A 21,833-nucleotide genomic window follows, 5' to 3' on the forward strand; every position below is an offset into this window, starting at 1 on the left:
TTAACTTCCAGTTCAGTGGTATCACTGTTGATTCTCCTGGAGGAAGCACACACCATTTTGGAACTAAAACCTGTAGACCAGCAGAACTCAGGGTAGCAGGGACAGGAAGCAAAAGTTTTCCTAGTGGATCACTAGGGGTAATAGTGAGTGGTACTATGCCCATTTCCACCCCTTGGTTCCTGGACCCATGGATCCTGGCTATGGGAGAAACAGCACCATACAGCAGATGCTGATTCAGAGCATACACAGCTTCCTGGAGAATATTACACCAGCCTTTCAAGTTTTTGCCACCTAGTTGGCACCGTAATTGAGTTTTCAAAAGGCCACTCCACCGTTCTATCAATCCAGCTGCTGCTGGATGATGGGGAACATGGTAAGACCAGAGAATTCCATGAGCATGCGCCCATTCCTGCACTTCATTTGCTGTAAAGTGTGTTCCTTGATCCGAAGCAATGCTATGCGGAATACCATGATGATGGATAAGGCATTCTGTAAGCCCATGGATGGTAGTTTTGGCAGAAGCATTGCGTGCAGGGAAAGCAAACCCATATCCAGAGTATGTGTCTATTCCAGTTAGAACAAATTGCTGCCCCTTCCATGAAGGGAGTGGTCCAATGTAATCAACCTGCCACCATGTAGCTGGCTGGTCACCTCGGGGAATGGTGCCATATCGGGGGCTGAGTGTGGGTCTCTGCTGCTGGCAGATTGAGCTCTCAGCAGTGGCTGTAGCCAGGTCAGCCTTGGTGAGTGGAAGTCCATGTTGCTGAGCCCATGCATAACCTCCATCCCTACCACCATGACCACTTTGTTCTTGGACCCATTGGGCAATGACAGGAGTTGCTGGGGAAAGAGGCTGACTGGTATCCACAGAACGGGTCATCTTATCCACTTGATTATTAAAATCTTCCTCTGCTGAAGTCACCCTCTGGTGTGCATTCACATGGGACACAAATATCTTCATGTTTTTAGCCCACTCAGAAAGGTCTATCCACATACTTCTTCCCCAGACCTCTTTGTCACCAATTTTCCAATTATGGTCTTTCCAAGTTCCTGACCATTCAGCCAAACCATTAGCAACAGCCCAGGAGTCAGTGTACAAATGCACCTCTGGCCAGTTTTCCTTCCAAGCAAAATGAACAACCAGGGGCACTGCTCAAAGTTCTGCCCACTGGGAGGATTTCCCCTCACCACTGTCCTCCAAGGACAACCCAGAAAGGGGTTGTAATGTTGCAGCTGTCCACTTTTGGGTGGTACCTGCATATCGTGCTGAACCATCTGTAAACCAGGCCCGAGTTTTCTCTTCCTCAGTCAATTCACTGTAAGGAACTCCCCAAGAGACCATAGCTCTGGTCTGGGAAAGAGAAGGTAATGTGGCAGGAGTGGAGACCATGGGCATTTGTGCCACTTCTTCATGTAACTTACTTGTGCCTTCAGGACCTGCTCTGGCTCTATCTCATATATACCATTTCCATTTTACAATAGAGTGTTGCTGTGCATGCCCAACTTTATGGCTTGGTGGGTCAGACAACACCCAACTCATGATAGGCAACTCAGGTATCATGGTAACTTGGCGGCCCATGGTTAAGCATTAAGTCTCTACTAAGGCCCAGTAGCAGGCCAAAAGCTGTTTCTCAAAAGGAGAGTAGTTATCTGCAGCAGATGGTAAGGCTTTGCTCCAAAATCCTAAGGATCTGCATTGTGATTCTCCTATAGGGGCCTGCCAAAGGCTCCAGTCAGCATCTCTATTTGCCATTGACACTTCCAGCACCATTGGATCTGCTGTATCCAAGTGGCAGAGCAGCTTGTACAGCAGCCTGGACCTGTCACAGAGCCTCCTCTTGTTCAGGTCCCGACTCAAAATTAGCAGCTTTTTCTGGTCACTTGAAAAATGGGCTGGAGTAGCACACCCAAATGAGGAATATGTTGTTGCCAAAATCCAAAAAGACCAACTAGGAATTGTGCCTCTTTTTTGGTTGTGGGAGGGGCCAGATGCAGCAACTTATCCTTCACCTTAGAAGGGATATCTCAACATGCCCCACACCACTGGACACCTAGATATTTTACTGAGGTGGAAGGCCCCTGTATTTTTGTTGGATTTATCTCCCATCCTCTGACACACAAATGTCTTACCAGTAAATCTAGAGTAGTTGCTACTTCTTGCTCACTAGATCCAATCAACATGATATCATCAATATAATGGACCAGTGTGATGTCTTCTGGGAGGGAGAAACGATCAAGGTCTCTGCAAACAAGATTATGACATAGGGCTGGAGAGTTGATATACCCCTGAGGTAGGACAGTGAAAGTATATTGCTGACCTTGCCAGCTGAAAGCAAACTGTTTCTGGTGGTTCTTACTAATAGCTATTGAGCAAAAAGCATTTGCCAGATCAATAACTGCATACCAGGTACCAGGGATGTATTGATTTGCTCAAGCAATGATACTACATCTGGAACAGCAGCTGCAATTGTAGTTACCACCTGGTTGAGTTTACAATAATCCACTGTCATTCTCCAAGACCCATCTGTTTTCTGCACAGGCCAAATAGGAGAGTTGAATGGGGATGTGGTGGGAATCACCACCCCTGCATCTTTCAAGTCCTTAAGAGTGGCAGTAATCTCTGCAATCCCTCCAGGAATAAGGTATTGCTTCTGATTTACTATTTTGCTTGGTAGGGGCAGTTCTAGTGGCTTCCACTTGGCCTTTCCCACCATAATAGCCCTCACTGCATGAGTTAGAGAACGAACGTGGGGATTCTGCCAGTTGCTCAGTATGTCTATGCCAATTATACATTCCGGAACTGGGGAAATAACTACAGGATGGGTCCGGGGGCCCACTGGACCCACTGTGAGACGGACCTGAGCTAAAACTCCATTGATCACCTGGCCTCCATATGCCCCCACTCTGACTGGTGGTCCAGAGTGACGTTTTGGGTCCCCTGGAATTAATGTTACTTCTGAACCAGTGTCTAATAATCCCCAAAATATCTGATCATTTCCTTTTCCCCAATGCACAGTTACCCAGGTAAAAGGCTGTCGGTTTCCTTGGGGAAGACTTAGAGGAAGATTAACAGTATAAATTTGTGACAGTGTAACAGGTTTCTCCCCCATAGGGACCTGGCCTCCCCTTCATTCAAGGAGCTCAGGGTCTGTAAACTGGTTCAAATATGGAAACTGATTAAGGGGCCGTGACTCTGTGTTTTTGTAATTCAGGTTAGACTTCTGTTCCCTTGACCTAGAACTCTTTTGTTTATACAGCTCCAACAAGAATTTAGTAGACTGCCCTTCTATTGTATTTCTAGGCACCCCATGATTTACTAGCCAATGCCACAAATCTCTGCGTGTCATATAATTTTGATGCCTTCTTTGAGTTTGTTGTCTATTATAATAGCCATGTCTACCCTGTCTTTAGTGATTGAGTGCTGCCACCTGGCTTCTGCCAACTCAGGATCCTGTCATCCCCATTGTGTTTAAGGATTCCAGCTCAGTGACAGCAGTTCCTACAGTAATATCTGACCTACAGTGAAGTGCAACCACAGAGCTCTTGAGGGAAGATGTTGCTAGTCTCACAAATTTATTTCTCACTGTTCTGGTAAAAGGTGCATTCTCTGGACATTCCTGGGCTGTAAGAGCAGGCTTTGCATGATAAATCCACTCTAACATCCCAATCTCTCTAAGCCTCTGGATCCCCAAATCTACATTATACCAGGGCAGTTCTGACATTTCAACCTCAGGTAATGTTGGCCACCTTTTGATCCATGTTTCAACCAACCACCCAAACAAGCTGTTAACACCTTTTCTAACTGCTTGAGCTATAACATTGAATGCAGAATCTCTGCTTAGTGGGCCCATATCAATAAATTCAGCCTGATCCAGCCTTATATTCCTCCCAGCATTATCCTACACTCTTAAAATCCATTGCCACACATATTCCCCTGATTTATGTCTATATAAACTGGAAAACTTACACAGTTCTTTTGGAGTATAAAGTACCTCCTCATGTGTGATACTTTGTACTTCACCTTTAGGGGTCTGTTGGGACTTTAGTCTAGTTATAGGTCTAGAAGAAATGAGGGTTTGTGGGAGTGGGTCATGAAAAGAATTAGAAATATCTTCCAAGCCATTTGCTTCAGGGCCTTCATTTGCAGTTTCATCTGGTGAAACAGGATTAATCACTCTAGGGCTAATCCCTTCAGGAGGAGGCTAGGTGGCCAATTCCTCAAGGCAGGCTGGAGGTGGGGTGGCTATGTCCTCAGGGCAGACTATTACAGGGTTATCTAGAGAAGACTCAGCATGGCCTAGGGTTTCAACCTTGCCCCCAACATCATTATCAATCCCTTTGTCACCATCCCATTTTTCAGGGTCCCACTCCTTTCCAATCAATGCCCTCACTTTAACGGCAGACACCATGCAAGACTGAGATTTCAGTTTATGTTGTAAAGTTGCTACTCTAACAATAAGATTCTGAATCTGATTTTCAGAGATCTCAAGTCTACAGCTACAGAAAATAAGATTTTCCTTCAGGATACTCATAGAAACGTCTACATCTTTCAGACACTGCTTAAGGTTCTCGGTTGAAGCCTTAAGCCCATCCCTTTCACCCCTTAATGTAGACAGTGTATCTAACAACAACCAACCAACATTTCTATAACTCTTATTTCTACAAAACTCTGTAAAGATGTCAAAAACATTATCCCCCAGAGTCTGGCTTCGTACAAGTGAAGCATTAGGAAGATCGAATGATGATATTTTGACTATCTCCTTTGCCAACTCACTCCATGGATTGGGAGTGTCATTCTGATTATGGGAATCAGAGTCCTTAGTGTCTCTGAGTCCAGTCAGAGTAGAAAACCATTCATAAAAACCCATTTTTAAGATTCTGTTTCTTAAGAACCACTCCTGGTACCAAGATGTATTAGTTAGGATTCTCTAGAGAAACAGAATCAACAGGGAACACTCAGAAATACAAAATTTATAAAAGTGCCTCACATGATCACAGGAGTGCAGAGTCCAAAATCCACAAGGCAGAGTCCAAAATCCACAGGGCAGGCTGCGAAGCCAACGACTCTGATGGATGGCCTGGATGAACTCCACAGGAGAGGCTCACCAGCCAAAGCAGGAATGGGACCGACAGGAGGACTCCTCTGAGTCCTCCTTAAAAGGCTTCCCATGATTAGATTTAGCATCACTAATTGCAGAAGACACTCCCCTTTGGCTGATTACAAATGGAATCAGATGTGGATGCAGCTGATGTGATCATGACCTAATCTTATGAAATGTCCTCATTGCAACAGACAGGCCAGCGCTTGCCCAATCAAGTAAGCAGGTACCACAACTTGGCCAGTTGACACGTGTCCCTAACCATGATACCATCATTTATCTGCAATTCAACAATATTGAACCCTATTGAAGTACTATGCTGGAGGTAATATTGAATAAATTCTGAAGTTAGACTTCTAGAATTCAAACTTTGGGCAGCTTATTTAACTTCTCTGTACTTTAGTTTTACCATCACTAAAATGGAGATAATAATGGGACCTGCAACATACATACCACAATATAATACTGCATTATTTTGGTCTAACCAGATGTTTTTGTTGCTGCAAACTGAGAGATGATTTATTTAATCCATTTGTTGAAACCCTGCTCTATGTGAGGTACTATGCTAGACACTGGGGATATAGTCAAGAATAAAATAAATATGAACTATACTCTTGGGCCACTCAGAATAGTGGTCTCAAACATATTTTTAAATTTCACACCTCTATGAATAAATATATTTTTGAACATGTACCCAGTAAATGAATATTTAATTACTTAAAACTGGCATAAATTAAAATTGAGACGAGGTGAATAACTAGAAATAAAGATTGTAATATATTCTCTTTCCCTTAGAGTATATTCAACCCCTTTGGAATCCATTGCTTAAAATAGCAAGGGAGAGACAGACAATCAGAGAAACAAACATGAATAAGTAAGAGAAACAAGGAAAGATTGTTCCATGGCAGGAATGCCGTTTGATCTAGAAGGCTGAAGAAGACTTCCTTTAAGAAGCAGTGTTTGAACTGAGATCTTAAAGGAGGCTTTTGGGGTTCCCTAGGCAAAAGGACTGAGAGTACAGTGTTCCAGGAATAGTGTTCATATGCAAAAACACAGTGTGGTCAAGAAATTGAAAGAAAACCATTGTGACTGAAGAGGCAGTGCAGTATAAAACAGATTTGGAAATATAGAAGGATCAGATGAAACAAATGTAAATGATTTAGATCTTAAGCCTAAGAGTCATGGAATGCTCTTGAGAAGTTTAAAAAGAAGTAACATCATCAGATAATCACCCTTCTACTTCTATTTCAGTGGTATTTATCTTTCTGAATTTTTATTGCTAAAAACAGATCTAAAATAGTACAGATTAACAAAGAATTTTTTAAGTTTTTTGTAGCAAATTCTTGCATAACACAATAAAAGAAACTTATAATAATCATGCTAAGATTTTACAACAATAATAGCTAGTGAATTCTGAAAAGGAAAGTAAGACAAGGGCAGATTAAAATTGAAAATGTTTCTCTTATTTTCAAACAGCCTAGAATACAAAATTTATGAAGCAAATAAGTACCACTCTTCATTATAATATCTAGCACTTTGTGAGCATCCTACTCTAGTTCTTTTAACTTTATAGTCAAAAAGAATCCAGAGTATAATTTCAGTAATGATAATAGCAATGATAGTGATGATAACAGCAGTGATAATAATGATAACAAAAATAGCAGCTCACATCATGGTGGGGATCTGAACACATCACATGTGTAATCTAATTAAATCATCACAGTGACTCTGTGAAATAGTACTGTTAATATCCCATGTTTATAGATAAGGAGCTAGTAAGTGGTATAGCCAGTCTGACTGGAAGCCAGACTCTTTTCTGCTGTGCTGTGATTTCTCTCTTGAGAAATTCCATAAGGTAGTGATTAATAGTATAAAATAAGAACCAGAATCACTGGTTCATGGGAAAGAGTTAATTGCTTGCCTCTTTCCAGTTAACAAAGGAAAAAAAAATTCAAGGCTTAAAAATCCTTTCTAGGCTCTAGCAAGAAGTTAATAAATAAAATGGAAAGAAATTAATATTAAATAGCATCCTTTTCAGGCTGCACAGTTAATTTAATATTCTGTGATACATAAGATATATATCTGCTATCTGACATCAGTTATACATAAAATACATTTGCTATGTGTACAATCTGAGAATGTTAGAAAACCTATAAAATATTGTTTCTTATTCCTGGAAACTGCACCAATCAAATAACTGTTAATTTAGGCAGTGGTTAAAAAGCAAATGAGTAGATGAGAGAAACAAGCAATAGATATTCAAAACTAGAAATTCAAAGCTTATGTCACAGAAGAAGAATACAAAACTTAAGCATGGTCTTAAAGGATGGCTCCATTTCTTCTAAGCTAAGGAGATAATGAGGGGACTTACAGCCCCTCAGGAAATGACTACATGAGCAAAAGCACCAAGGCTGAAATATGAAGGGATGGCCTGAAAACATGAGTAGACTTATCTAATTAGAGAAAAACAAATTCTGAAATTTAGTAGGATTTGAAGTTGGGAAAATGTGGTTATAGCTAGAATATGATGGGCCTTGATTGCTTAACTAAGGAGTTTCAAATTTATTCCCAGATATCAGAGAAGGATATAGCAGGGATATAGCATTGCAATAATCAGGACCTGAGATAGTAATAAGTAGAGTTGAAAGTGGTCTTCTTGAAATAGAGCTGAAGGAATGTAATTTAGATATATTTCAAAGAAAGAAGAGCTTCATGTCTAATTAGTCATGAGAATGTTTATACTACCAAAAGTAAATGAGGAAGAAAAGAAAAAAAAATTAAATGAGGTTTTATTCTTTATTTTTGATAACTTGGAGGTGGAGATTTTTTTATTCCCTTGTTTTCACCTAAACAACCACCAAAATTATAAAATGAGATAATCTAGCAATGTATTAAGTTCAGAACCATTTTGTGATACTTTGTTTAAACTATAATGAAAACCTGCAGAATATAAATGAGGCCACATCAGACCCAGTTCAGCATATGATACTTGATCAGTAGCTGGCATTAAAGAAGTTCTCTTTGTATAGCTGTTAAATTATTGCCACTATTAGCAGGCATTAGAATAAAGTGTGCACTGTAATGTTCAACCAGTAAAATAAAATGTGTTTCATAGCAGAAAGGCAACTTTTGAATACCTATAGTTCCATGAAAAAATGAGGTTTTTAATATGGTAAGTTTAAAACCTGCTTTCTCATGTTATTGTCTTCCACTGCTGTATGTTGAAAGAATTCTTAGAAGCATATTCTGAACACTTTATAATATGGAACTTTAAAAATGTTCCAGATTATATTTTAAAATCATATCTTGTGCCATATCCGCCGAATATTTGAAAATATTGTGACTGAATTTAAAACCATCTTTAATTTAAAGTGGGAAAACAAAATGATTCAATTTTATTTTACAGTGATCAGCATGTTGGTAAAATGTATTCCAAGTCCTCTTCCTTTCTGAATTATGTCAGAAAGCCTCCAAAGAAGCTTGAATTAGATGAGTCCAAGGTCAGTATAAGAATACCCATGATTTTTAAAAATACAGAATGTCTCTGTGGTAATGAATTGAAATAGAATAAAATAATTTGCCCTAACCATTTCTCCCATTTGTGTCATCTGTCTAAGCTATATTGAATCTAAACCTCCATTACCTTAAATTTCAGTTTTCCTTTCCTGTCAATGTAGATAATTTGCTGTCATACATCTCCAAAGGGATTCCCATTTAAAGCTTATTCAGGTGAAAACGTGCAAATTCTCAAATCAAAATTGTTATAAAGTAAGATAACAGTACGAAAGGGAATTAGAAGTAAAGCAAACAAGAAGGGTTTTAATTTTGAAATGTATTTATTTAAAGCTTGTAGAACTAGGTGACAAAACTAATATGTTTTTCATAAATCTCTTTATTTAGTCACTAAAATGAAGATCCTTGTCATATATAAACAAATTAGCATAGAAATGGTTATTCTAGTTATTTTATTTTTTTTATGTTTTTAATAAATCAGACCAGTCTTCCTCCCAATTAGTTTTAACTGAGGTTTTATTATGTGTCTTAATTTCCCATCTTGCATTTAATATCAAAAACAAAGACCTAAGCATTAGTTTCATGAATAAAAAACTGAAATCTTACTTAAACTAGAAGTTGATCATCCTTTGGAAGAAAACTAACAGTAAAATCCAGGAGGAATGTTATTTTCCCCCTCTCAGTTTGTCTTCACAGATTAGTCTTTAATAATAACCATAATAAGTGTTTCTAAATTTATTTATCAGTATATAACTAATAAGAATATCAATGATGGCTAATACTAATTAGGCACTAACTACATGATAAATATCATAATAAAGCATCACAACATTATCTCATTTACTCTTCACAAAAACACTTATGGGGTGGTTCAGTGGCAGAATGCTTACCTTCCGTGTGGGAAACCTGGGTTCATTTCCCAGACCATGCACCCAAAAAAATAAAAACAAACTTATGGTAGGTACTATCACTATTCCCAATTTAATGATCGAGAGAGGAATTCAGAAAAGATAGTCATTTTCCCAGAGTCAAAAAGTTAGCAAGTAGTACAACTGTAATTGAACATAAATTCAACTAACATTAGAACCTTAATTCTTCACTGCCACTCTACTGAGAAGTGAAATTTAAACAAAAGAAAAAAGACTAATGTAGAAAAGTATCATCATGTGAAAGGAAAGTCTTAAATAAAATCATTACCTTTATTAGTTGTAAAGGCAATTGTGTTCCACTTATTTTCTGATATACTTTTTAAACTCATTGACAGCAAATATGTAGATGTCAGGCCATGGTGGTTCAGTAGGCAGTTCTCCATAATGACTAATGAAACTGCAGGTTTGATTTCCGATGCCTGCCCATGCAAAAAAATATATGTATATATATATATAAAGAATATGTAGGAAAAAGGAATAGGGAACCCAAGCTAGAAAAGATGGGAAAAGGAGAATGAAGAAGAATGTAAGGTGCATAAAAGGATGAACTGGTAAAAGGAAGAAAATAAGTTGAAGTATATGCTTTTGGTTTTACTTTTAAGCAAGAAGCATTTAGGCAGTAGTAACTTTTATGCAGAAGGGTTGGTATTAGAAAAAGCTTTTAAAATCAAAGTTATGTTTCAGGACCAATACAAATAAATGTCCTATTATTTTACTTTTGCTCCTATATCATGAAGTATCAGTACTAAAATGAAACTTTTTGTCAAAAATACAATGAAAAGAGATTTGTGTAGTTTTATTTTTTAAATAAATTTAACCTACCAAAATTTATCTACTAAAAAGTATAAAACCATTCTAAGTAAAATATTAAATATAGACTTCCGGAGAAGATGGCGGCTTAGTAAGACGCGCAGATCTTAGTTTCTCCTCCAGGACAGCTACTAGGGGAGTAGAAACAATACAGAACAGCTCCCAAAGCCACGATAGAGATAAAAAAGACAATGTACCCCATCCTGGAATGGCTGGCTGGCTGAGAGAACCCGCTCTGGTGAGATCGCTGAGGGGCGCGGGCTTCACCGGGCGGGGCGGCAAGCGGCCGGAGTCACTCCCTTCCCCCTTCCCGGGCCGGCTAGGAGAATTGGACAGGCGGTCCCCTCAAACCACAGCGGCTGGCGCCCACACCACGCGCAGCCCCCCGGACTGAGAGAATTGGATCAGAAATCCCCAGGCTGTGAAGAACGGTAAGGGGGGAGGCCCCTTCCAAACCCGTGACTCCCCGGGAACGTGCACTCTCCCGGGCGGGCCACTGTGGCTGGCGCCCTCCCATCACACTTGGCACCGCGGGCCGACTAGGAAATTCGGACGGGCGCTTTCCCGGGCTGCGGCGGCCAGTGACCCTCCCCGCGTTCGGACCCCGGGCCGGCTGGCACTCTTCCAAGCCGCTTCAGCTAGGGAACCTCCCGATGGCAAGAGTTTTCCAAAGTTAAAGGACCCACAGCACCTTTTACTGGTGGGACCCGCAGAAAAACATGTGCCACGAGTGCCACCTACTGGGAAGGATAAGAAAAACAGAACCCAGAGATTTCACAGAAAAATCTTCCAAACTTTTGGATCCAAAACCCAGGGAAATCTGTCTAAATGTGCAGACGCCAGCAGAAGATAATGGATCACGGTCAAAAAGTTGAAAATATGGCCCAGTCAAAGGAACAAACCAACAGTTCAAATGAAATACAGGAGCTGAGACAACTAATGCTGAATATACGAACAGAAATGGAAAACCTCTTCAAAAACGAAATCGATAAATTGAGGGAGGATCTGAAGAAGACATGGGCTTAATATAAAGAAGAAATAGAAAAACTGAAAAAACAAATCACAGAACTTATGGAAGTGAAGGACAAAGTAGAAAAGATGGAAAAAACAATGGATACCTACAATGATAGATTCAAAGAGACAGAAGATAGAATTAGTGATTTGGAGGATGGAACATCTGAATTCCAAAAACAAACAGAAACTATCAGGAAAAGAATGGAAAAATTTGAACAGGGTATCAGGGAACTCAAGGACAATATGAAGCACACAAATATACGTGTTGTGGGTGTCCCAGAAGGAGAAGAGAAGGGAAAAGGAGGAGAAAAACTAATGGAAGAAATTATCACTGAAAATTTCCCAACTCTTATGAAAGACCTAAAATTACAGATCCAAGAAGTGCAGCACACCTCAAAGAGATTAGACACAAATAGGCGTTCTCCAAGACACTTACTGTTAGAATGTCAGAGGTCAAAGAGAAAGAGAGGATCTTGAAAGCAGCAAGAGAAAAACAATCCATCACATACAAGGGAAACCCAATTAGACTATGTGTAGATTTCTCAGCAGAAACCATGGAGGCTAGAAGACAGTGGGATCATATATTTAAACTACTAAAAGAGAAAAACTGCCAACCAAGACTCCTATATCCAGCAAAATTGTCCTTCAAAAATGAGGGAGAAATTAAAACATTCTCAGACAAAAAGTCACTGAGAGAATTTGTGACCAAGAAACCAGCTCTGCAAGAAATACTAAAGGGAGCACTAGAGTCAGAAATGAAAAGACAGAAGAGAGCGGTATGGAGAAGAGTGTACAAAGAAGGACAGTCAGATATGATATATATAATGCAAAAGGCAAAATGTTAGAGGAAAATATTATCCAAACAGTAATAACACTTAATGTTAATGGACTGGATTCCCCAATCAAAAGACGTAGATTGGCAGAATGGATTAAAAAACAGCATCCTTGTATATGCTGTCTACAGGAAACACATCTTACACCCAAAGATAAACATAGGTTGAAAGTGAAAGGTTGGGAAAAGATATTTCATGCAAATAACAACCAGAAAATAGCAGGAGTGGCTATACTAATATCCAAAAAGTTAGACTTCAAATGTAAAACAGTTAAAAGAGACAAAGAAGGACACTATATACTAATAAAAGGAACAATTAAACAAGAAGACATAACAATCATAAATATTTACGCACCGAACCAGAATGCCCCAAAATGCATGAGGAATACACTGCAAACACTGAAAAGGGAAATAGACACAAACACCATAATAGTTGGAGACTTCAATTCCCCACTCTCATCAATGGACAGAACATCTAGACAGAGGATCAACAAAGAAATAGAGAATCTGAATATTACTATAAATGAGCTAGACTTAACAGACATTTATAGGACATTACATTCCACAACAGCAGGATACACCTCTTTCTCAAGTGCTCATGGATCGTTCACAAAGATAGACCATATGCTGGGTCACAAAGCAAGTGATAACAAACTTAAAGAGATTGAAATCATACACAACACTTTCTCGGATCATAAAGGAATGAAGTTGGAAATCAATAATAGGCGGAGTGCCAGAAAATTCACAAATACGTGGAGGCTCAACAACACATTCTTAAACAACGAGTGGGTCAAAGAAGAAATTGCAAGAGAAATTAGTAAATACCTCGAGGCGAATGAAAATGAAAACACAACATATCAAAACTTATGGGATGCAGCAAAGGCAGTGCTAAGAGGGAAATTTATTGCCCTAAATGCCTATATCAGAAAAGAAGAAAAGGCAAAAATGCAGAAATTAACTGTTCACTTGGAAGAACTGGAGAAAGAACAGCAAACTAATCCCAAAGCAAGCAAAAGGAAAGAAATAACAAAGATCAGAGCAGAAAAAAATGAAATTGAAAACATGAAAACAATAGAGAAAATCAATAAGACCAGAAGTTAGTTCTATGAGAAAATCAATAAGATTGATGGGCCCTTATCAAGATTGACAAAAAGAAGAAGAGAGAGATGCAAATAAATAATATCAGAAATGGAAGAGGAGACATAACTACTGACCTCACAGAAATAAAGGAGGTAATAACAGGATACTATGAACAACTTTACGCTAATAAATACAACAATTTAGATGAAATGGACGGGTTCCTGGAAAGACATGAACAACCAACTTTGACTCAAGAAGAAATAGATAACCTCAACAAACCAATCACAAGTAAAGAAATTCAATTAGTCATTCAAAAGCTTCCTAAAAAGAAAAGTCCAGGACCAGATGGCTTCACATGTGAATTCTACCAAACATTCCAGAAAGAATTAGTACCAACTCTCCTCAAACTCTTCAAAAAAATCGAAGTGGAGGGAAAACTACCTAATTTCATTCTATGAAGCCAACATCACCCTCATACCAAAACCAGGCAAAGATATTACAAAAAAAGAAAACTACAGACCAATCTCTCTAATGAATATAGATGCAAAAAGCCTCAATAAAATTCTAGCAAATCGTATCCAACAACACATTAAAAGAATTATACATCATGACCAAGTAGGATTCATCCCAGGTATGCAAGGATGGTTCTACATAAGAAAATCAATTAATGTAATACACCATATCAACAAATCAAAGCAGAAAAATCACATGAAAATCTCAATTGATGCAGAGAAGGCACTTGACAAGATTCAACATCCTTTCCTGTTGAAAACACTTCAAAAGATAGGAATACAAGGGAACTTCCTTAAAATGATAGAGGGAATATATGAAAAACCCACAGCTAATATCATCCTCAATGGGGAAAAATTGAAAACTTTCCCCCTAAGATCAGGAACAAGACAAGGATGTCCACTATCACCACTATTATTCAACATTGTGTTGGAGGTTCTAGCCAGAGCAATTAGACAAGAAAAAGAAATACAAGGCATCAAAATTGGAAAGGAAGAAGTAAAACTATCACTGTTTGCAGACGATATGATACTATACGTCGAAAACCCAGAAAAATCCACAACAAAACTGCTACAGCTAATAAATGAGTACAGCAAAGTAGCAGGTTACAAGATCAACATTCAAGCGGAGGGGGAAATCAAGAAACGAATCCCATTTACGATTGCAACTAAAAGAATAAAATACCTAGGAATAAATTTAACTAAAGAGACAAAAAACCTATATAAAGAAAACTACAAAAAACTGTTAAAAGAAATCACAGAAGACCTAAATAGATGGAAGGGCATACCGTGTTCATGGATTGGAAGACTAAATATAGTTAAGATGTCAATCCTACCTAAATTGATTTACAGATTCAATGCAATACCAATCAAAATCCCAACAACTTATTTTTCAGAAATAGAAAAACCAATAAGCAAATTTATCTGGAAGGGCAGGGTGCCCCGAATTGCTAAAAACATCTTGAGGAAAAAAAACTAAGCTGGAGGTCTCGCGCTGCCTGACTTTAAGGCATATTATGAAGCCACAGTGGTCAAAACAGCATGGTATTGGCATAAAGATAGATATATCGACCAATGGAATCGAATAGAGTGCTCAGATATAGACCCTCTCATCTATGGACATTTGATCTTTGATAAGGCAGTCAAGCCAACTCACCTGGGACAGAGCAGTCTCTTCAATAAATGGTGCCTAGAGAACTGGATATCCATATGCAAAAGAATGAAAGAAGACCCATCTCTCACACCCTATACAAAAGTTAACTCAAAATGGATCAAAGATCTAAACATTAGGTCTAAGACCATAAAACAGTTAGAGGAAAATGTTGGGAGATATCTTATGGATCTTACAACTGGAGGCGGTTTTATGGACCTTAAACCTAAAGCAAGAGCACTGAAGAAGGAAATAAATAAATGGGAGCTCCTCAAAATTAAACACTTTTGTGCATCAAAGAACTTCATCAAGAAAGTAGAAAGACAGCCTACACAATGGGAGACAATATTTGGAAATGACATATCAGATAAAGGTCTAGTATCCAGAATTCATAAAGAGATTGTTCAACTCAACAACAAAAAGACAGCCAACCCAATTACAAAATGGGAAAAAGACTTGAACAGACACCTATCAGAAGAGGAAATACAAATGGCCAAAAGGCACATGAAGAGATGCTCAATGTCCCTGGCCATTAGAGAAATGCAAATCAAAACCACAATGAGATATCATCTCACACCCACCAGAATGGCCATTATCAACAAAACAGAAAATGACAAGTGCTGGAGAGGATGTGGAGAAAGAGGCACACTTATCCACTGTTGGTGGGAATGTCAAATGGTGCAACCACTGTGGAAGGCAGTTTGGCGGTTCCTCAAAAAAGCTGAATATAGAATTGCCATATGACCCAGCAGTACCATTGCTGGGAATCTACTCAAAGGACTTAAGGGCAAAAACTCAAATGGACATTTGCACACCAATGTTTATAGCAGCATTATTTACAATTGCAAAGAGATGGAAACAGCCAAAATGTCCATCAACAGATGAGTGGCTAAACAAACTGTGGTATATACATATGATGGAATACTATGCAGCTTTAAGACAGGATAAACTTATGAAGCATGTAATAACATGGATGGACCTAGAGAACATTATGCTGGGTGAGTCTAGCCAAAAACTAAAGGACAAATACTGTATGGTCCCACTGATGTGAATGGACATTCAAGAATAAATGTGGAGGGCGGGCCGCGGTGGCTCAGCGGGCAAAGTGCTTGCCTGCTATGCCGGAGGACCTCGGTTCGATTCCCGGCCCCAGCCCATGTAACAAAAACAAAGAAACAAAATACAATAAAACAAGAAAATGTTTAAAAGATGTTTCCCTTTCTTCCTTCCTTCCTTCCTTCTATCCTTCCTTCCTTCTCTCTGTCTTTCCTTTAAAAAAAAAAAAAAAAAAAAAAAAAAAAAAAGAATAAATGTGGAATATGTCCTTGATAATAGAGTCCAGCAGGAGGTAGAAACAGGGTAAGATAATGGGCAATTGGAGCTGAAGGGATACAGACTGTGCAACAGGACTAGATACAAAAACTCAAAAATAGACAGCACAATAATACCTAATTGTAAAGTAATCATGTTAAAACACTGAATGAAGCTGCATCTGAGCTATAGGTTTTTGTTTTGTTTTGTTTTGTTTTTACTATTATTACTTTTATTTTTTTCTCTATATTAACATTCTGTATCTTTTTCTGTTGTGTTGCTAGTTCTTCTAAACCGATGCAAATGTACTAAGAAACGATGATCATGCATCTATGTGATGATGTTAAGAATTACTGATTGCATATGATGAATGGTATGATTTCTAAATGTTGGCTTAATTTCTTTTTTTCCGTTAATTAAAAAAAAAAAGAGAAGGGGTAATTGGAGCTGAAGGGATACAAACTGTGCAACAGGACTGGATATAAACACTCAGAAATGGACAGCACAATACTACCTAATTGTAATGCAATTATGTTAAAACATTGAATGAAGCTGCATGTGAGGTATAGGTTTTTTTTTCTCTCTATTATCGTTTTAATTCTTATTCTGTCATCTTTTTATTTCTTTTTCTAAATCGATGCAAATGTACTAAGCAATGATGAATATGCAACCATGTGATATTAAGAATTACTGATTGTACATATAGAATGGAATGATTTCTAAATGTTTTGTTAATTTTTTTTAATTAATAAAAAAATATATTAAATATAATAAATACTTAGAAGATCTTTGAGTAAATTCATAATCATTTTGCACCAAACTTTTATATATAATTGGACTTGTGATGAATGCATTGATTTGTTTCTGCTATTTAAAGCACATCTGTTCATATTCAAAAAACTATACACAAGTGAACTTCCTAGAAAATATCCTAACATGTTCTGAAAATGGTCTTAGTCCCAAGAAATCACTTTTAAATGTGGAACTAAACAAAGAAACTTCCCAGACAAATCATCATTCTAAAGGAGATTACAGCTGCATGTATTAGGTATGTTAGTGGGTCATCCACAACTTGAAAGATTAATCTAAGGGAATATATCCTATAGTCAGTTGTGAAAGACTTTCCTCAATGCTACACACTGAAAAAGAACACAATACTCTAGAATTCTAGTTTTATTCTTTCTTCAACCAAAAAAAAAATCTGATGAGGAAGAAAACAACTAAAATTAAATTTTATTACAACTATTTTCTTATTCAAAAAAGTTTTATTACTTTCTGCTTTTCCCTAAAGTAACCTCATAGCAGTAAATTAACTTACAGCAGTGTTTCTCAAATTTGGCAGTGTTGACATTTGAATAATTTTTTTTTGCATTGTAATATGTTTAACACCATCATTGGCTTCTGTCCACTAGATGTCAGTAATAGCCCCCAGTCATAACAATTTTCAAAACGTCTCCATTGCCAAATATCATGGGGAGGAAGGCAATAATTGCCCCCACTGGTTGAGAACCACTGACTTTGAGAGTTTGGCATCTTAGTGGTTATATTTGCAATCATCTAACACTCCCATTATAAAACCCCATATTTTTTGAAAAAAATGCTGTTTTACATGATATACCAAGAAACATGGGAAGCTGAAAGAGGGAGTGGTGATTACAGTATTCTGTAGTTTCTTATATTTTTAAGATTTTTTTAATTCAAAATGGTCTTCTTGATCTTTCATCTTGTACAGCTCTAACCCCATAAGGGTGATATTGTTTCAACCCTGCATAAAATATAGGTCTGTTTATTCTACAATGTAATTAAACCTGATTCCATACCACTGAAAGCAGAACATATTAACTACCATGTATCACCAAGTATACTGTTTCTAATAGGTGGATTTCTTAGAATGAACTTTTAACAATAAAAGTCTCATATAGTTCGATTACTTTTTTGTAAAACATTAAAATAAAACTTTAAAATGTGTAATACAAAAAAAGCTAAGTAATGAGTTTTGCCTGGACCTAAAAAGCTTTTTTTTAAAAAGATCAGGTGTCCTCAGGTTTTAACCACAATCCCCATCTTGTCATCTCACCAAATTTTAGAAAATCTCCAAAATCCTCTTTAAGAATTCAGGATTTCCTCATGATCCACAGCATATTATTTTCCTTTGTCAATTGATATTAATTTTCTGCTTTTTTGTCTTTTTCCCCCATGCATATACTAAATTCACATAGGCACACACACACACACACACACACACACACACACATCCATAGGATTTTAATATCTGTTTCTTTCTAGACAAAGAATGGATTGAAGTGTTTCCTCTCATAAGAAAAGGAAAATAAAAAGAGCTTATATTCTAGAAGGGAGTACACATATACAAATAATTAAATGAAGAAGGTAATTTCAGATATTGAGAAGTAACATGAAGACAAAGCAAATGGTGATTTATATACAAGGAAGGTGGCTGAGGTGATGATGTTACTTTAGGGAAAAGCAGAAAATAATAAAACTTTTTGGAATAAGAAAATAGTTATAATAAAATTGATTTTAGTTGTTTTCTTTCTCATCAGGTTTTTTTTTTTGGTTGAAGGAAGAGCAAAACTAGAATTCTAGGATATTGTGTTCTTTTTCAGTGTGTTGCATTGAGGAAAGTTTTATTCCCACCAAATATTTAAACTTAACAGTTAAGAGTGAGCAATGAATGTATCCTTAAACTTGGCTGCTTGTCATAATCGCCTGAAGAGTTTAAAAAGAAAACTGCTGGTCTGTCCCATCAAGGTGGTAGAGAAGCTTCAGGGCCCTGTACTGCTACAGAAGCTTTGAGCAACCATTAAGAACTGGCAGAAACATATTTTTCAAAGCTCCAGAAATCAGCAAAAGAACTGCAGTAACAGGACAAGTGCTGAGTCAACAAAATCACTACCTAAAAGTCATAGGATCTTATGTTACCCTCACCAGCCCATCTGGCTCAGGCCACAGACAGCTTACACCTGGTTCCAATTCCAGATGGAACAGAGTAGCCCTCATTTCCAGATGGAACAGAGTAGTACCAGGAGGAAGGATGTCAAGCTCAGTCTGTATGGTAGTGGCTGACTCACTGTCCAAGAATTTACCCTGCATTTAGTAGGTGGTACAGAAAGTTCTCCTACAGAAGGCTGTGGAAAAACAGTCAAGTGGCTGCCTAGAGGGAAGGGTTTTGAGTTGTAAGACACAGTATAGTGTCCTGGACAAAGAGGAAACTATTTCCTAGTGAAACACACAAATTCCTAGGCCCAGAAATGCATGTCCAAGACAAGATGCATGCCCAAACAAGACACATACATGTAAAAGACCAAGGAAACACTTTCACTTTGGTCTGGAGCTATTCTCTAAACTCTTTGTATGGCAAACCTCTGTGGGAGATCACTCACACACATCGATCTGCAAAGACTGGTGTGATAATTAAGTTCATGTGTCACATTGGCTAGGTGTCCAGTATTCTGGTCAAACAAGCACTGACCTGATTGTTACTGTGAGGAAAATTCATGAGTTTAAGTCATCTATAAGTTGATTGTATCTATGGCTAATTGCATCTATTATCAACTAAGGAGATATAGAGGAGATTGCATCTAACAATGAGAAGTCTGATGCTATTAATTGAAGTCTTGATAATCTCAGCAGTCAGAAGGAAGACTTTTCATCTCTACTTTAGTCAGCCAGCTTCTCCTGCAGAATTTATCAAAAACCTTCATTGGAATAGCTATCGACATCTAGGAATTTAGTTTATGGGAATACAGCAATAAATCCAAGCATGCAGCATTGTTTGTGACAAAACTAGATCAATGAAAATGCCTGTCATTAAGGGAAACTGATTAAATAAGCAATATATTGATTATACATGATTTTATACAGCTACTGAAAAGGGTGAAGGAAATTTGCATGCACTGACATACACGGATGCAAGACACATTAAATGAAAAATTTGAAAATCAAGTTGCAGAACAGTTTGTATAGGACAATGCCAGGAAATTTCCCCTAGGGAGAGGGGCAAAAAGTGAATAGAGTTGGAGAGCAGAATTTATTTTTACTAGTTTAATGCGATTCTGTACAATTTGAGATTTCTACCCATAAATGTGAATTACTCTTTTTTGGGTGGTCATTCTTATCATTATCATTCATTTATCATTATTAATTAATGTTCTTTCCCTTTTTCATCTTTCAATAAACCTTTTATTTTAGAATAGTTTACAGAAAAAGAGAGCAGAGAGTACCCCATACCCAGTTTCCCTTACTACTATATCTTATATAAGTATGGCACCTTTGTTACAATTAATGAACCAATATGATGCATTATTATTAACTAAAAATAATATAATATATACTAAATATAAAATAATATAATAAAGCTTATGCTTTACACAGGTTTCTTTAGTTTTTAACCCAATGTCCTCTTTCTGTTTCAGGATCCAATTGTTACATTTAGTCACCTTATCTCCTTAAGCTTCTCTTGACTGTGAATTACTTTTTAAAATTTTTCTCACATTTTATTTTGAAATAATAATAGATTCACCAGAAGTTGCAAAAACAGTATTAAGTGGTATGAGGCACCATTCCCCAGCTTCCCCTGTGTTTTCATCTCAGATCACTGCTATGTACCATTGGAACCAGGAAATGGATTTTGGCCCTATAGAATGAAATAGACACCAGGCCTTATTCAGTTTTTACCTGCACTAGGGTTTTCGTGTGTTTTTTGCATGTGTTAATCCACTTTTTAAAACATTCTTCAATGTGAAATATAACATATATGCAAAAAAGTGATAAATTTCAAAGTACATTTTAACAAGTAGCTATAGAATGAATGTCAAAGTATAGTATGGGTTATATTTTCATAATTTCAGGCTTTTCCTTCAAGCTGCTCTAATACACTGGAGACTAAAAAGAAATATCAATATAATAAAAAAACAGACCTTCATTGGAGTTCTCAACTTGGCCTGTCCTATGGATTTCAGACTTCCGCATCCTCACAGTTGAGGAAGCCAATTCCTTTAATAAATCTTAATATCTGCTTTTGTGGAGAACAACCCCAACTACTGCAATAGGAAAGTTGTTTTCTTTTGCTCCATCTTCTTTGTTTCTTTTTTAGGTTCTGGCATTCAAGGAAAGCTCTGTCATAACATTAGCTTAAGGAATTCAGGCTTAAAGAATAGATGCTTCAGAGTCTAAATTCCAGAAGTAATATATTAAAATATCAAAATGTCCAGGTTAAAAGATTACAGAACATACAAAGAGGCAGAAAACAATGGTGTAGGCAGAGAAGAATAAACATTAGAAACTATCAATGAGGAGGATCAGACTTGGGACATTCCAGACAAAGACTTTAAAATAAATGGTTCTAAATATGCACAAAGAGCTAAAGGAAAACATGGACAAGGAACTAAAGAAAATAAAGAAAATGATAGAAGAACACAAGGAGAACATCAATAAAGAGATGGAAATTATGAGAAGGGACAGATGTGACTGAAGATCACAGTAACAGAAATTTAAAATTTCTTAGAGGAGTTTAATAGCAGATTGGAGCTGGCAGAAAAAAGAATCAGTGAACTGAAAAATAGGGCA

General features: G+C 37.4%; 1 protein-coding gene across 1 annotated transcript in view; it reads left to right on the forward strand.

The window, feature by feature from the left end:
* LOC143672737 (uncharacterized) overlaps positions 1 to 21,833 on the forward strand; it is a 56,591-nt gene that overhangs the window by 26,688 nt on the left and 8,070 nt on the right. The window contains exon 3 of the mRNA XM_077147275.1: positions 8,506 to 8,599. Within this exon, the coding sequence (XP_077003390.1) occupies positions 8,506 to 8,599 (94 nt within the window). The remainder of the gene's footprint in view (positions 1 to 8,505; positions 8,600 to 21,833) is intronic.

The sequence above is a fragment of the Tamandua tetradactyla genome (genome assembly GCF_023851605.1).
Source record: "Tamandua tetradactyla isolate mTamTet1 chromosome 9 unlocalized genomic scaffold, mTamTet1.pri SUPER_9_unloc_2, whole genome shotgun sequence".
Taxonomy (NCBI): domain Eukaryota; kingdom Metazoa; phylum Chordata; class Mammalia; order Pilosa; family Myrmecophagidae; genus Tamandua; species Tamandua tetradactyla.